At 42.5% G+C, this 16135-nt stretch overlaps 2 protein-coding genes across 2 annotated transcripts; one reads left to right on the top strand and one right to left on the bottom strand.

Moving 5' to 3' along the window:
• Positions 1-559: 559 nt before the first annotated feature.
• On the top strand, positions 560-7408 carry LOC108703934 (E3 ubiquitin-protein ligase Midline-1). Its single transcript, XM_018240240.2, has 2 exons — positions 560-796; positions 5592-7408. Exon 2 carries the CDS (start codon positions 5593-5595, stop codon positions 7186-7188), a length of 1596 nt encoding a protein of 531 aa, XP_018095729.1. The 5' UTR covers positions 560-796; position 5592; the 3' UTR covers positions 7189-7408.
• Positions 7409-9182: 1774 nt separating this feature from the next.
• Positions 9183-15889, bottom strand: LOC108703766 (oocyte zinc finger protein XlCOF7.1-like). The gene is made up of 4 exons (XM_018240065.2): positions 15839-15889; positions 15626-15749; positions 13533-13610; positions 9183-13249 (listed from the first exon to the last, which is right to left on the bottom strand). The coding sequence occupies exons 1-4, from the start codon at positions 15869-15871 to the stop codon at positions 11919-11921; spliced, it is 1566 nt and encodes a 521-aa protein (XP_018095554.2). The 5' UTR covers positions 15872-15889; the 3' UTR covers positions 9183-11918.
• Between the last annotated feature and the right edge of the window lie 246 nt (positions 15890-16135).

Here is a 16135-nt window from a genome sequence, read left to right as displayed (position 1 = left end):
GGCTTTTAGCAGAGAGCCCAGAACACCTAACAGGTGCAAATAAGATACTTTGTAACAATTTTGAGACACAAAAACACAGTTTAGATAAGGAGAAATATTTTCAAACTTTCATAACCTGCCAAATTTTGTAAAACAAACATGGTAATTAGGGGGTGTGGCCACAGAAAGGGGTGTGGTCAAAAATTGCTGCACTACATGCGGAAAAAAATTTTTTGTCCCTCTTTTTACTTCCAAAATGTTGGGAGGTATGCCCAGTCACCTCAGCATCTCCAAGGGACACTTTCTGCTGTGGTGGAAAACCAAGAAGTCAGACTTTGCAGTTACACCACAATATGTTGAAATGTTACACTCAGTTTTACTTTGCCAATAAATTACCACAGCAATAACTTGGAAGTTACCTGTAAATCCCTCAGACCCACCGTGATCATATAATAATCACTCGAGAGCGAGATGTATTTACACGAAGATCACATTCACTTTGGTTTGTTATCCGAGCTCCCATTAGTGCTGGCGGGGCGTGCGTATCCGCGGAGCTCTAAACTCCTGTCAGACTTTGGGCGGGAAAATTCGCGCGGGGCGTGCTGGGATGCGTGGTGAGGAAAAAGCGCGCCGGCTCTCCTTACTAAATGGCGGCCTGTAATTTGCCGCCTTCCGTGTGATGGTTCCATATTAAGGGCCTAATACATCACAAATGGGCTTTGGAGAGGCCGGACTATATGCACGGGGCAAAATGGCGACGTTAAAGCTAATATTAGAGCGTTCCTGTAGGGACTCGATCACTGGGCAAAAGGCTGAGGTGAGATGTGAAATAATTTAATAAAGGAAGTTATTAGTTGTGTTTTAACAGCTTGTGTTCTACTGGCTTGGCAGATACCAACAGGATTATCAGTCAGGGGTGTGAGCCCACGCTACTAGGGTTGTATTGGCTTCTTTTCTGCAAACAGGTTTATGTTTTTCCTATGAATTATATTGTGAGCAAACACCATTTTTACCTGCCAAAATGTCAGCCAGGTGGCAAATCTTCCTGCGACTATTGGGGACCCCAGAGCTACACAGGGAATTGTAGTGGACTGAATATTAAAGGGATAGTGCTGCTCCACCAGAATTCTGCACAGAAATCCGTTTCTTAAAAGAGCAGACAGATTATTTTATATTTAATTTTGAAATTAACATGGGGCTAGACATATTGTTTGTTTCTCAGCTGCCCCCAGTCATGTGACTTGTGCTCTGATAGACTTCAGTCACTCTTTACTGCTGTACTGCATAAAATCCCCCTCCCTCCCCCCCCCCCCTGCAGCCTAACAACAGAACAATGGGAAGGTAACCAGACAGCAGCTCCCTAAGGCTTAAGATGGCCATAGATGTTGAGATTTTTAAAAGATCAGATCCTGATCGTGAGACCACGATCTTCTCAGAACGATCGTACGATCGTTCGAATTTACCATCAACTAAAAAGACCAATTTACCAGGAAAACAAAGGGGAGCTGCCTGCTTGGCCCTGCAAACATAGAGAGATTGATCTGGGACCTGGCTGATCAATTTCCCGACAGATGTCGGCCAAAAAATCGTAAGATGTATGATCGTTTGAATCCCACTAACCGCACGATAATTTCGAAGGATTGGTCGGGCTTCCCTAAAATCGGTCGTTCGGCAAGAAGAATCGTTGCGTCTATGGGGAGCTTTAGTCCACACCAGGCGATTCGGGGAGATTTAGCGCTTGGCGACTAATCGCCTCTTCTTTGAGGCGAATAATCTCCCAGAACCGTTTTCTCCTGCACCGGCTGTAATGAGAATTGCCTGCGTTATGACACGCGGCGCTTAATTTTTCGAAGTTGCCTCACCAGGAATCTTCGAGCAACTTCGGAAAATGAAGCGCTGCGTGTGTCATAACGCAGGCGACTCTCATTACAGCCGGCACAGGAGAGAAGGAAGCGGTTCGGGGAGATTAGTCGCCTCAAAGAAGAGGTGATTAGTCACCAGGGCGCTAAATCTCCCAAATCGCCTGGTGTGGATTAAGCTTTAAGGTGGCCATAGACGCAGAGATCGTCAAACGTGCGGATCTCTCCCCGATATGCCCACACTGAAGTGGGAGATATGGGGCTGATCCAATCGTGGGCCCAAGCGCCCAAAAATTGGATCCTAATTCATCCAAAATGGGCGGTCGGATTGCGGAACTGCATACACCCATAGATGCGGCTGAATCCGACGGGACTTTTTAACCTGCCCCATCGAGAGGGCCAGATATCGATCGGGGAAGCCTGTGGGATAGCCTAACATACAGGCGATAAGCTGCCGACTCGGTCTGTCGCCAGCTTTTATCGGCCAATGTATGGGGGCCTTCACACAAGATAACAGTTGCCTGGTAGATCTAAGAACAGCACTCAATAGTAAAATCCAGGTCCCACTGAGATACATTCAGTTACATTGAGTAGGAGAAACAACAGCCTGCCAGAAAGCAGTTCCATCCTAAAGTGCTGGCACTTTCTGAAAGCACATGACCAGGCAAAATGACCTGAGATGCACCTACACACCAATATTACAACTAAATACACTTGCTGGTTCGGGAATGACATTTTATATTGTAGAGTAAATTATTTGCAGTGTGAACAGTGTCATTTAGAAATAAAAACTACACCATAAAAACCATGGCAGAATCCCTTTAAGCACTTTCTATTTGTGTGTAACTGGTTTTGGAAAAGGGACTATGTGTTGGTACTTTGGAAAACTCTCAAATACATTCTTCAAATCACTTGGGCGTCAGGGATTCTTTAAAAACAGATGAAACTGTTTATTAGGCAGATGAGACACACTTTAGGTTAGTGGGTGCTGATTGAGATGGTGCAGTGTCAAATCAGAAAAAGCTTCAATCGCAGCCATAGTGACACAACATCTAGTGGATAAACCCATTGGTGGCCAGGGTTCCCCCCACAAGGTATATAAAAAAAAAATTGGTGGCCAGCCCCCCATACAAGTAAAAAAAACATTGGTGGCCAGGGGCCTATAGAGTATTAAAATAATACATTGGTGACCAGGGGTTTTATAAAAATGAAAAAAAAAACCACATTGGAGTTCAGTGTAACTTACCTTAAGGTCTTCTTCTTTGTCCTTGGACAACTTCTTCAGCTCCCTTTGCAGCTTCGGGTCATTTTGCGGCTTTGGGGGCTTCAGCTTTGGCTTCTTTCTTGGCTTCAGATGTTTTCACAGCTTCAGGCTTTAGCTCCTTTTCTGGCTTCAAGTCTTTTTGTGGCTTCAGGACTTCAGCTTCGGGTCTTTTCATGGTTTTGGTCTTTTTGTGGCTTTGTTGCTTCGGGTCTTCAGTGCTTCAGGTCTTTGGGACTTCGGGGCTTCAGGACTTCAACACTGTCAAGGGGGCCCAGCTAATTTGAAATGTGCAGCACAGCTGGGCCCACCTTTAGGCCTGAACCTGGTATGACTGTACCCACTGTGCGCCCCTGATGGAGGCCCTTTGTATGAATCCAGGAATCTTACTATCCCTGAGCCTGACTGCTTATTCCTTATACCGGCAGCACTGACTGGGGTAACCAACCCTTCCTGGCCTCTTTATTGGAGCCTCTGGCAGCTCTACTAACTACCCTGATCCTGCTGACACCAATTGTCGGATATTTAAAATTGTTCACAAAATCTGGATGCACACTGGGATTTTTAGAAAAATAAAAATGTAACTTTTATTTAATGCATAGTTGAAAGAAAACAGGCCAACGTTTCGGTCCCCCATATTGGATCTTTATCAATCTTGAGATAGATATATATATATAATACAAGAGTCCTCTGCACTCAACCCATTATCAATATATTTAAGACAGCGACATTTTGTGCTACTGCTACTGAAAAATGCCTTACCCTTTAAACAAAACAGGGATTGTTTGTCCATATATTGCAATATATTTAAGCTGAACAACTACGTCACAGTCATCCCATATCTGGCCAGTCTTACACTCAATTTTATCTGATTCATTAAGAATTCTATTGCTTAATTATACATTTTACAAAGGGACTAAGTTTTACCTGCAACTTACTTGTTGCTTTCAAAGTAAAACTCCCAAACTTGGCTGCCCTTTTATTAGACACCAGTGGGATCACTTGACTATAGCTGGGAAGGGTGGGAGCTACAACATGGAGCTGGTCACTGCTCCTGTATAAACTATAACAAACAAGGGAAACTTGTGCTCACCACTATTTTTTAAAACCATTAATCGGGGGTGCAATGAGGGATGACTTTGACATAGTTGGCCAGCTTAAATATATTGCAATATATCGACAAACAATCCCTGTTTTGTTTAGTAGCAGTATGCACAAAATGTCGCTGTCTTAAATATATTGATAATGGGTTGAGTGCAGAGGACTCTTGTATTTGACTATATGTATTTTGTGGTCACAGCCTCATTGCACCCCCGCCTAATGGTTTTAAAAAATAGTGGTGAGCACAACTTTCCCTTGTTTGTTATATATATATATATATATATATAATATATATATATATATATATATATATATATATATATATATATATATATATATATATATATATATATATATATATAAAAACAAGTTTAATGAACTGGCACATTCTTGTTTTTTTACATAATATGTCTCCTTTAATTTAACCATTAACCTTCCGTATGGTACAGTATCAAATGCTTTAGCAAAGTCTTAGTAGATCACATCCACTGCTTGCAGAGTCAAGGTCTGAGTGGCCTCAAAGCAGATGCTTATTTTTTGAATTCCAGGCTTGGAGGCAAGTTTTGGTTGTATAAAAACCAGGTGCACTGCCAAACAGAGTCTCCTGTAGGCTGCTTATCCACATAGGGGCTACTCATAACCAATCACAGTCCTGGCCCACCATGGAACTTTTTCATGCTTGTGTTGCTCCCTATACATCACAAAATATATATATATATATATATATATATATATATATATATATATATATATATATATATATATATATATATATATATATATATATATATATATATATATACACCTTTTAATTAATACCTGAATATACATTTCCACATGATGTCCTGTCTGACAAGCCACCTTATTTACTAGCCCTGTGCATGTGCAAAGTGGTGCCTTCCAGATACCCAGTAGCCACATGTCAACGTGAGTGGTCCATCATGATGTGACGGGGGGGGGGGGCAGCACACTGTTGGCATGCTAAAGCTAAGCACTAGGAAGATCACAGCTCAAAATTTTGGGTTGTAGCGGGCTACTGAACAGGAGAAATTGCACAGCAGCACCACAGATTGATAGTGTAAAGAGATGACCCCAATGTAGGGTTGCCACCTGGCCGGTGTTTTAATGGCCTGGCCGGTAAAAATGATGCTTGATGCCAGTGTTAGTAATAGGAAAAAACGGCAAGAATATATGAAGGACGGCATTTTGTTCCAGAAAAGATGGCAACCCTACCCCAATGCGACCAGTAAAACATTTTTTAAATTTCTTTATTCATACTTAAGTTGAAAGCAGAGAATTAAAGGGTTAAAACACTGATTTTTTTTTTTCTCTCCACCCATCTTCATTAAGTAAACATGTTTTCAGTTTCGTTTCTTGTTCCTGCTTTCCAGAATGGCGTGTGCAGATCTAATAGAAGAGCTGAACTGCTCCCTCTGTCTGGACATTTACACTGATCCTGTAATGCTGCCGTGTGGCCATAACTTCTGCCAAGGCTGCATTAAGAGGGTGCTGGATACCCAGGAGGGATGTAGAGGTTATTCCTGTCCGGAATGCAGAGCTGAGTATCAGGAGCGCCCTGTCCTGCAGAGGAACCGAACACTGGCCAATATAGCAGAGCGGTTCCTCTCTTCTCTGCTAAAGCCAAAGAAGACTGGAATCCTTTGCAGTTACTGTGTCCTCTCTCCTGCACCTGCTGTTAAATCCTGTCTGCACTGTGAGACCTCCCTGTGTGATGTCCATCTCACTGTTCACAACATGTCAGTGGAACACATCTTAACTGACCCCACCACTTCTTTCAGAAACAGAAAATGTTCCACTCACAACAAGCTCCTGGAGTATTACTGCTGTAAGGATGGGGCCCCTATCTGTGTGTCCTGCTGTCTGGCTGGAGAGCACAGGGGCCACAGGGTGGAGCTGCTGAGTGAGGCCTCTGATAAGGAGAAAGAGAAACTGAGGAATGTTCTGGAGAAAATGATCTCAGAGAGAGTGGAGACTGAGAGACGAGCCAAAAACACACAGAGATGTACAAAAAAGATTCAAGAAAAAACTGTAAGCCTAGAAGTGCAGATTGCTGCCCTGTTTAGTGATATTAGGGAACAGCTTGAATTTCTAGAAAAACGACTAAAGATTGACCTCTCCTGGCAAAATGTTAAGGTTTTACTCCATGTCTCTGATCTAATGGAGCAGCTGGAAAAAAAGAAGGATGAGCTGTCCAGTAAGATCCATCACATTGAGGAGCTGTGCAACATGGCAGATCCACTCACTGTCCTACAGGAACGGGAATCACATGGAGCTGTATTCTGTGGGGCTGAGGGGGAACAGAGCGAGAGTAAACAAAATGATGAAACTAACCTCATTCCTGTATTGGATCTGGATGTAGGTTTGATCTTAGTGTCATTAAGCACAGGCTTGCATAGATTTCTAAACAGTGTTAGAGTCAATAGCAAGTTCTGTGCACAAGAGGCTTCAGGCATGGTTCTCAGTATAAACACAGCTAGTAACCATGTGGCTGTGTCAGGGGATGGGAAAACCGCAACGTGGACCGAAATAAATCAGAATTATCCCAAAACCCCAGAGAGATTTATTGTGTTTCCACAGGCTTTAAGCTCCATAAGCTTTTCATCAGGGCAGCATTACTGGGAGGTGGAAGGAAGTGAATCAGGAGGATGGAGGGTTGGGGTGGCCTATCCTTCCATGGAAAGAAGAGGAGAACATTCAATCAGTGGAAATAATGCAAAGTCCTGGAGCCTGAGCATGTATAATAGGGAATATTCAGTAAGACACAACAGAACGGTGACTAAGTTACCTGGCAAATATTCCAGCCAGAGGTTTGGGATATTCCTGGACTATGACGCTGGACATCTTTCTTTTTATGAGCTGAATAACCCAGTCAGACTCTTACACACCTTTACTGCAACCTTCACAGAGCCCCTGTGTCCTTCATTCGTTGTAAACAGCAATTCCTGGGTGAAAATTAGGAACCAGTGAAATGTACTATTGGAAGAGAAAATCAGACAAACAAAGTTTGGAATGATTTTCTGAATATGCATGCTGCTTTGATATGTATGGCTGCCTTAGGGAAATAGAATGAAAAAAGTAATTCTAAATGCTCATTAATGTCCTTTTTAAGGATTGAAGCCCAAAATTACCTCCCATACTCAAGGTGAGGCCTTACCCGGGACCTATAAAGAGGCAAAATTATGATTCATCCCTCGAGTTTGTCTTTTTTATACAAGACAGAACTTTATTTGCTTTAGTAGCCACATCATGGCACTGCCTGGAATCTAACAATTTATCATCTACAAAAAAACCCAGATTCAATACCCTGACACACTTAAGTGTATAACTTACATTTATATAAAGGTGGATAACCTGAATTTATCAACATTGAACCTCATTTTCCAGTTTGAGAAAATTTGGGAATTGAGACAGCAGGAAGTAGAACAGATGGATGGGACTAGTGGGGATTTTGCAGATATTTTAAATAAAGCACATTCATTCAATATCTAAACAAGTTTAATGAACTGGCACATTCTTGTTTTTTACATAATATGTCTCCTTTAATTTAACCATTAACCTTCTGTATGGTACTGTATCAAATGCTTTAGCAAAGTCTTAGTAGATCACATCCACTGCTTGCAGAGTCAAGGTCTCTGCTCACCTCCTCATAAAAGGCAATTAAATAAAAGCAAATTCTGTTGTGCATAAAACCATACTCATAGTATTATTATTTGCAATGAAGTCAAATATCGTATCCCTTATTACTCCTTCCAAAAGCTTTCCTACCACCGTCAGACTAACTGGCCCATAGTTTTCTATGTACAGACACAAAGTCTGATGTATCTTTAACCACTGTTTTGGAGATACAAGGAAGTGCTCCTCAGACAAGCCAGGTGTGATGAAGGCGGGGTCGCCCACTGCTGCCACTGCCTGTGTGATCCTGCGTGTTAGCCATGAGTTCCGACACTTCCGGGTTTGTGATGCGCTCTGGGTGAATCCATAATACCCGGGCGCTGCGTAACGTCATTGTGCAGTGGTGTGAATTTCAAATATTTAAAGGGCACTGTCAAGTTTGTATTGCCCAATGTTAAGCTTCTTTCGGGTTCCTGGGTGTGTTTCGTATTGATTCCTGGATCTGATATTCTGTGTTTTGACCCTTGCCTGTCACTGATTCCACAGTCAAATAGAACTGGTATATTTACCTTTAATTCTTTGTTCTAGTATCAGAAACCCTTGAGTCCATCCAGAGCATTCAATTAGTCAGTCCAAAATTGGGTAATGATACCATGAGGCACAGATAATTCTGCTGCAAAATGCCTTTATTCATCAACACAACATGTTTTGAGTTTGTCAGCTCTTTATCAAGTGCTGTGTTGCACTTCTGCTTTGCCCAGGCCTACTCCTTACAATGCTTCTGTTCCCTGGTCCTATCCGTACATGTTCAGTTCCTGTGCTCGCCCAAAACTCTCTCCTTTGTTCTCCCACAATAAGATCTGGTGGCATTTGAGTAGCAGAGGGCTCTGGAGTCACTGGTTCACTGGGTGGGCTCTGGATCCCACCCAGTGAAATGGTCAGGGAGAAGAAGTCTAAGCCCAATCTCTATCCACTATGGTCCCTTCACTATAGGCAATCTAGGAGCCTTGGGAAGCTACACCCTGCTACGGATCCTTGCGGGAACACACAGCTGCTCTTGCTAAGTTCTCTATCTTACTCTCCTAGAGAGCCCTATAACAGAACTATCCTGTTCTAGCTAAACCTCGTTCCTGGGGGTTCCCTGGTCCCCGACTTGAACACTAAAGGTGATGTCCCTTTAGGGCGGTGGTTTACTAGGCCTTGGTGTACCCAGGCTCAATGAGAACAACCAGTAGGTAAGGTCACAGCAGCCAAAGAGGAAGATCCACCCCTTTCCACACACTATATTGAAGTGTGGTAGGAAGTGGTCATTACACCTCTTGGCCGTTAACACTGATTATGGAACATAGGCTGTTGCCTAGTAACTAGGGAGAAAGGTTAGGGATTTAAAGGCATAGGGGCAATTAAACCCATATGGGTCCCTACATTTGCTTATCCTGTCTGCAATGTAAGACCTCTCTGTGCGATACCCACTTAAGCCAGAACAACAAGCTGATCGCATAGATTTTTTTTTACTTGAACCTACTCCTTCGGTTCCATTCATAAGAAACTCCCAAAGAAATACTGCAATGAGGATAGGGCCTGTATCTGTGTCCTGCTGCCCAGCTGTCTCAGTGTTGTATAGAGAGAACAAGGGAATCACATTAAATCTGGAAACAACAGCAAGTCTGCAAGTATGGCCATGTAAGGAGATCGACTGACTTTAAATATCCAGTGCAACATATGGCAAAAAAACAACAAAATTCCTTGCCAGAGGGAATATACATGGACCATAAGGGCTGGATGTTTGTCCTTTCATCAACTCAGTGACCTAATCAACCCTTCACTGTCTGTGCATGCAACATTCTAAGTATGTACTGATGCCTGTGTGGGAATCTGGAGCAAAGGAAAGGAGCATTAATGAAAAAGATGGAGATTGGATGCTAGATAGAAATTCCAAGAGCAGCCCGTAATTCAATGTACTACAGCAATACTCATTAATCTATAACTACTTGTGGTTATTCTGTGTTTTATATTTACCTTACTTATTGTGTTACCTGTGTTGTTCACCTTTAAATTAACTTTTAATACAAGGCAGAGAGTGATATTCTGAGAACATTTGCAATTCCTAGGATCCAAATTCCCCTAGCAACCATGCATTGATTTGAATAAGAGACAGGAATATGAATAGGAGAGGCCTGAATAGAAAGATGAGGAATAAAAAGTAGCAATAACAACAATTGTGTAACCTTCATAGTGCATTTGTTTTTAAGATGGGTCCGTCACCCCCATTTGAAAACTGGAAAGAGTCAGAAGAAAAAGGCAAATAATTAAAAAAAAAATTTTTTAAAAAAAATAAGCAAAATTGAGGCCAATTGAAAAGTTGCTTAGAATTAACCATTCTATAACATACTAAAAATGGACTTAAACAGCAGTTTGACTGGCACTATTAAGCACCATGTGTAAAGACCCAAGCCATACACCCACCTCTCCTACTTGATTGGCACATGTGCAAAAGTCTATGAACTCCTGATGATCAGATAGGGGTAGCCTCCCTTCCCCCTCAGGGCTTTCAGGACCTTTTTTTTTTTAATATTTAAAAATATAAAATTCATGTAAATTGCAAATGAACCCTCTGTGTAAGTCATTCATTTTCTATTTGGATACAGAGCCAATTTAAACAATATGGCAAACTATAAAGAGAACTGGAGTTTCTGTACGTCTGTGGTTGCTCAGTTCTGTTTTCATGTGTGTGATAAACACAGAGGCTCAGAACAAACACAGAATATACAGAATATTTAATAAGACCCTTAATTTTAATTAATTATTTTATATAAAACAATAAAGTTAAATGGTACATTCCCAATAACAAGTTTGGCAAAGAGACTCTAAATGTTCAATGTTACTCTGTATTGAAAAATGAAATGGCTAGTTCACCTTTACATTTCCGTAGTCATTTATGACCCAACTTGATCTGCGTGTTGTCTCAAAAATATCTGTTTGGCCAACTGAGGTCTCTTTGTTTGGGTATGAAAATGTAATCTGAATATAATGATATGGGGGGGGGGGGGTGTATGGGGTCCAATGGAAAATCAGTTTGGATAATGTGCAATAAAGCAATATACACGGTAGCCCTGTTCATTAAGGATTTGCAGCTACAACTCTGGATTATCCTTTCATAAGAAGCTCCCTTTGTGCAGGTCATGGTTGTAAAGTCATCAAGCAGTGCCTCAAGCAACCCCAGCCAGTTGGAGATGCTGTGAGTTGAAGCACATTACATGGGGTTGAAATCCTTTTACTTACATTGAGGTTATCTTGTTCATAATTGAGAATAAATAGAGTGAATATTAGGTTTCGGGTCTGTTCACTGACACGGAGCCTGCAAGCGCATGAGCAATTGAAGTCCCAACTGTGCATGTGCCTACAGGCTCGGTGTTGGCGAACAGACCCGAATATGATGTAGATGGATAGAGGATGGTGCTGAGGGGACTCCGCTGCACTGCTTATTGAACTCAGGATTCCAAATAGGTAATACACTGTGCAGGGAGGGAGAGGTAAAGGGGGCAGATCAAGGCCAGTGGAGGGGGGCTGTTATACATTGGGGTGTAAGTATAGTGAGAGGGCTGCTGGCTCAACATTTCTGAATCCTGTGAACTATACGAAAGCATGAGGCCAAATCAAGCCAACAGGTTGCATAACACAGACTCATCTTACTAATAAATATTCTGCTTTCTTTATCCCAACTCTCACCCATTCCCCAGACAGAGCAGTGCACTGCCTCTTGATTATCAGAAAGGACATCAGAAGGCACCCAGGGTTTCTGTGACACAACATAGAGACGAGGGGACATTTTCCAGTATATAATGTTACAGTTGTGACCTACAAAGTCCAGAATGATAACAGTTATTTACAGCATCGCAGTTTTACCCCAACTAATACTAAAATGGGAGGCGCCTATAAATTTTAGATTCTTTGCACCCGTAGTCATAGTACATATTCCTTCCAAGGCAATGACCATGCCTCTCTACATTTATAAGAACTTCAACAGAACGGGACTGCGGAGGAAGTAACATTTAAAACATGTGCCCCGTTCACAATCTCTCTGTTTAATCTCCGGTATGTGTTCTGAGATGAAGAATCAGTTGCGAGTGTCGCGTGAAACATTTCCCACATACAGAACAAGAAAATGGCTTCTTCCCTGTGTGAGTTCTTCGGTGTACAATCAGGTGCGAGCGCTGTGTGAAACATTTGCCGCACTCGGAGCAAGTGAAGGGTTTCTCCCCCGTGTGAATCCTCTGATGTTCCACCACAATGGAGCGCCGCTTGAAACATTTGCCGCACTCAGAACAGGAAAATGGCTTCTCTCCCGTGTGTCCCCTTCGGTGCAGGTTCAGCTCAGAGCGCTGTTTGAAGCATTTGCCACACTCGGAACAAATGAATGGTTTCTCCCCCGTGTGGATTTTCTGATGGCGAATATATTCTGCATGGCGTTTAAAACTTTTCCCGCAGATTGAGCAGGAGATTGTTTTTTCTTCTGTGTGAGTTATCAGATGGCTGACGAGATCCTTGTAACTAGCAAAGCGTGCGTGGCACACGGCACAGCAGTACATGACTTGTAACAAGGGTGTGTTTAGAGGAGACAAACACGTGGCATTACTCTTCAGCTTTTTACTATATACGTGGGGCTGTAGAGCGGATGCTCTGTTGTTTAGGCCACACCCCATCACAGGAGCAGATATTTTATTTCTCTGTATCTGATCTGCAAGGGGATTAATACTGCAAATTGAACGGGTTCCTCCTTCAAATGAAGTCACTTCCTCTTTCATACCATTTAAGTAATAATTAGCTGACAAGCTGTTCTTAAAGCTGTATCCCATAATAGGAGTAAATGTATTTGTCTTCTCTATCTGTTCTGTCAGTGGATTCATGCTGCAACCGGAATGGCTTCTTTCTTCCCATGAAACCGGTTCCTCTTTTATAGCTCTTGAAAGAGAACTCACTGGAAATCCAGAATCCAGACTGCGTCCAAAGGCAGAAGTAGATGCATCTGTTGTGTGTATCTTTTCTGTAAGTGTTTTAATACCGTTGTCTAAACGGATTCGTTTTTTACACAAAAAATCCGGCTTAATATCGTTTGATATATAATCAGGTGACGTGCTGTCTGTCAGACTGCATATTATCAGAGGGTTAGAACGATGTCTTCCCTGTACCTGTTCTGGAAGTGACTTTAAGCCACATTCCACTGCATGGCTTCCCCCTTTACTTGCAGGTGACCCTGATTTAATACAATTTTCTTTTGGGGGCTGTTTAGGTGGAGAAATGTCAGGGTTTGTGGTATTTCTGTCTCCACAAACAACTGCTCCTTCAGCCACGGTCTTGCTTGGGTTGGTTTTAGGAACAGTGCTGCCATTATTATCTGAAGCTGCATGTTCACAATCTGCCAAAGATACAAGCATGGGAAGTTAGATTGATGGGAAACTTGTTAAATACATTAATATTTTAGACAAGGTAAATACCTAATAAACAACAATCAGGTGTGAGCTATGCGCAAAGTCCAAATTAGTGACAATTAGTAGCACCGAGGGTAATTGTGGATCCACTCATCCATGGTAAAAAACAAAAGATGATACGTTTTTGCCCAAGTACCTAAATAAAAAATATGGTATATAGTGTAATACGTTCATTTCAAAGGGTATGGAAAAATAACCGGATCTACTCACAAAGGGATCTCTTGTTTTTAGTGTATCGCTGAAGTTGGTGCCGCATGTAGTTACAGAGAAAGCCGGTATTCTGTATATCTAGAAAAGAAACTGTAATAGTCAAAGTCAAAGTAAACTTTATTGTCATCTCAGCACTATATGAATATACAGTGAGACGAGACGACGTGGCTCCAGCTAGAACATATCACAAAAAGGCACTTAAAAATACACAATAAATATGTAAAGATGAAATGTGCAATATATTGGCAGAAATCGGATATATACATGTGTAAACCTTTAGAATTGTGCAAATAAATGAACAGTTGACAAAGTTAAGTTCACAGTTCAGGTGAGTCTGGAATGTAGTGGGAGGACAGGCAGTGAGTTGATCGCTTGTGGAAAAAAGCTTTCGATCAGCCTGGTTGTTCGGGCTTTAATACTGCGAAAGCGTCTGCCGGATGGGAGCAGCGTGAACAGTCCCTGTGAGGGGTGTGCGGAGTCCAGTGCAGGAGGCCTTTCTTACACAGCGCTTGTGGAAGATCTCCTGCAGTGATGGAAGAGCCGCTCCAATGATGTTGCCAGCTGCTCCGCTGTAGACTTTTCCGGTCAGCAGAGCTGGTACTTCTGTACCAGACGGAGATGCAGCTCATCAGGACACTCTCTATGGTGCCCCTGTAGAACACTGTGAGGGTGGGAGGCGGTAGGCTGGCCCGTTTCAGTCGTCTTAGGAAGTGAAGATGCTGCTGAGCCTTTTTGGTGATGGAGGCGGTGTTGGTGGTCTAGGTGAGGTCATCAGAGATGTGGACTCCCAGGAATTTGGTGTTCTTTACTGTCTCTACTGTGGAGCCGTTGATGTTGAGTGGTGTGTGAGCAGGGAGAGTTCTCCTGAAATCGACGATCATCTCTTTCGTTTTATCCACATTCAGTGACAGATTGTTCTCACTGCACCAGACCTCCAGCTGCTGAACCTCATCTCTGTACGCCGACTCGTCATTGTGGTTGATGAGCCCCACCACAGTTGTGTCATTGGCGAACTTGATGATGTGGTTTGAGCTGTGTCTAGCTATGCAGTCATGTGTCAGCAATGTGTACAATTACGGGCTGAGAACACATCCTTGAGGAGCTCCTGTGCTCAATCTGATGGTGCTGGAAATGTTGTCGCCGATACGAACAGACTGAGGCCTCTCTGACAGAAAGTCCAAGATAGCGCAGTAACCCCGGAACTTGTGTTATGCCTTGTGGGCAATTACACTTACCGAGTCCTTCAGGCTTGAAAAGCCTTTATTTAAAGTCGCTGTCATCGGTCCTTTCACAGGACGGTTGTTTGCTGGTCTCTGCTGAACGGGAAATATCGCAGCAGTGTCTATTGCTATTACAGTTTCTTTTCTAGATATACAGAATACCGCTTTTCTCTGTAACTACATGTGGCACAAGAGATCCCTTTGTGAGTAGATCCAGTTATTTTTCCATACCCTTTGAAAGGAATGTATTACACTATATACCATATTTTTTAAAAACGTATCATCTCTCAGCACACTGAACCCTGCATTTAAATACCTAATAAAGTCCTCAAAAATTGTCACCTGTAGTTCCTTCCCCTTAATGTGGCCATACACGGGCAGATTTAAGATGCCAATTCTGGTACATTAGACCGTTTTGGTAGCTTACTTGCACCTTACGGGGCCCTCCGACAAGCTTCCCGATTGATATCTAGCCAAAAATCAGCCAGATCTTGATTAGGGACCTTGATTTTTCTGTTGGATCAAGGACCACATTGGCTCATTAAAGATGGTCCTTGCTCCAACTTTATGTATTCCATTAATTGATGTGATCGCATTACCACAATATCACTGGACCTGTAGCAGGGAAGATCTCACAGTGTATGGCCACCTTGAGTACCCATTTATTTTTGGAAATCTAAATATAGATCCACTGCAGACTTGCTGGGGAAGCAAGTAGATGATAACAGATAATTGTAGGTAGGAATAAACTTCTTGATTGTAAAATAACTTTCTTATATAGATGGTAAAACTGATCTCTTAACCAAGTACAATTAAATGTCAAGTTTTACTAGATCAAATAAAAATCTTTGTGCACCTGAACCTATTACTCACCCATTGGGCGTAGCTTCTGGGGCTCCTCCTTTATCCCTTCCCTGTAAAGGTCCTTGTTTCCTTTTATATAGTCCCACTCGTCCAAGGAAAAATAGATGGAAACATCATGAGTCCTTATGGCAACCTGTCACACACAATGTTCCAGTCATCCCCCAGCCAGAGAAAGGGATTATCATCCACTGTTACTAAACAATAAGGGGCCGCTGTACCCACCTCTCCAGTCAGCAGCTGGATGATGTTGGACATGAGTTCCAGGATCTTCTTGTCATTCTTGTTATTTTCCTTCTGTATGACGGAGCCAGGGGCATGCAGGGCCCCCCCATCATCTGACTTCTTCCTAGGGATGTAGTGCTAAATATTGAAAGGAAGAGAGAATGGTGTTTGAGCTGCAGAGAGACCCCCTTTGTACAGACAGACAGTCTCTTGTCAGTGTGCCAGTCACAGTGCCCCTCACCTCTCCAGTCAGCAGATAGATCATCTCCAGTGTCAGATTCACCATTCTCTCCTTCT

This window comes from Xenopus laevis, chromosome 9_10L (assembly GCF_017654675.1).
Source record: "Xenopus laevis strain J_2021 chromosome 9_10L, Xenopus_laevis_v10.1, whole genome shotgun sequence".
Taxonomy (NCBI): Eukaryota; Metazoa; Chordata; class Amphibia; order Anura; family Pipidae; genus Xenopus; species Xenopus laevis.
The sequence above is the reverse complement of the archived record's forward strand: the minus strand, read 5'-3'. Positions and strand labels throughout refer to the sequence as shown.

Bases quoted from the DNA above. Each gene is read 5' to 3' on its own strand.
- LOC108703766 (XM_018240065.2), bottom strand. From the start codon at position 15,871: ATGTCCAACATCATCCAGCTGCTGACTGGAGAG. The intron at 13,611-15,625 runs GTGAGTAATAGG...TTTCTTTTCTAG, and splicing joins CCAGAAGCTACGCCCAATGG to ATATACAGAATACCGGCTTT. The intron at 13,250-13,532 runs GTGAGTAGATCC...TATCTTTGGCAG, and splicing joins TAAAAACAAGAGATCCCTTT to ATTGTGAACATGCAGCTTCA.
- LOC108703934 (XM_018240240.2), top strand. From the start codon at position 5,593: ATGGCGTGTGCAGATCTAATAGAAGAGCTGAACTGCTCCCTCTGTCTG.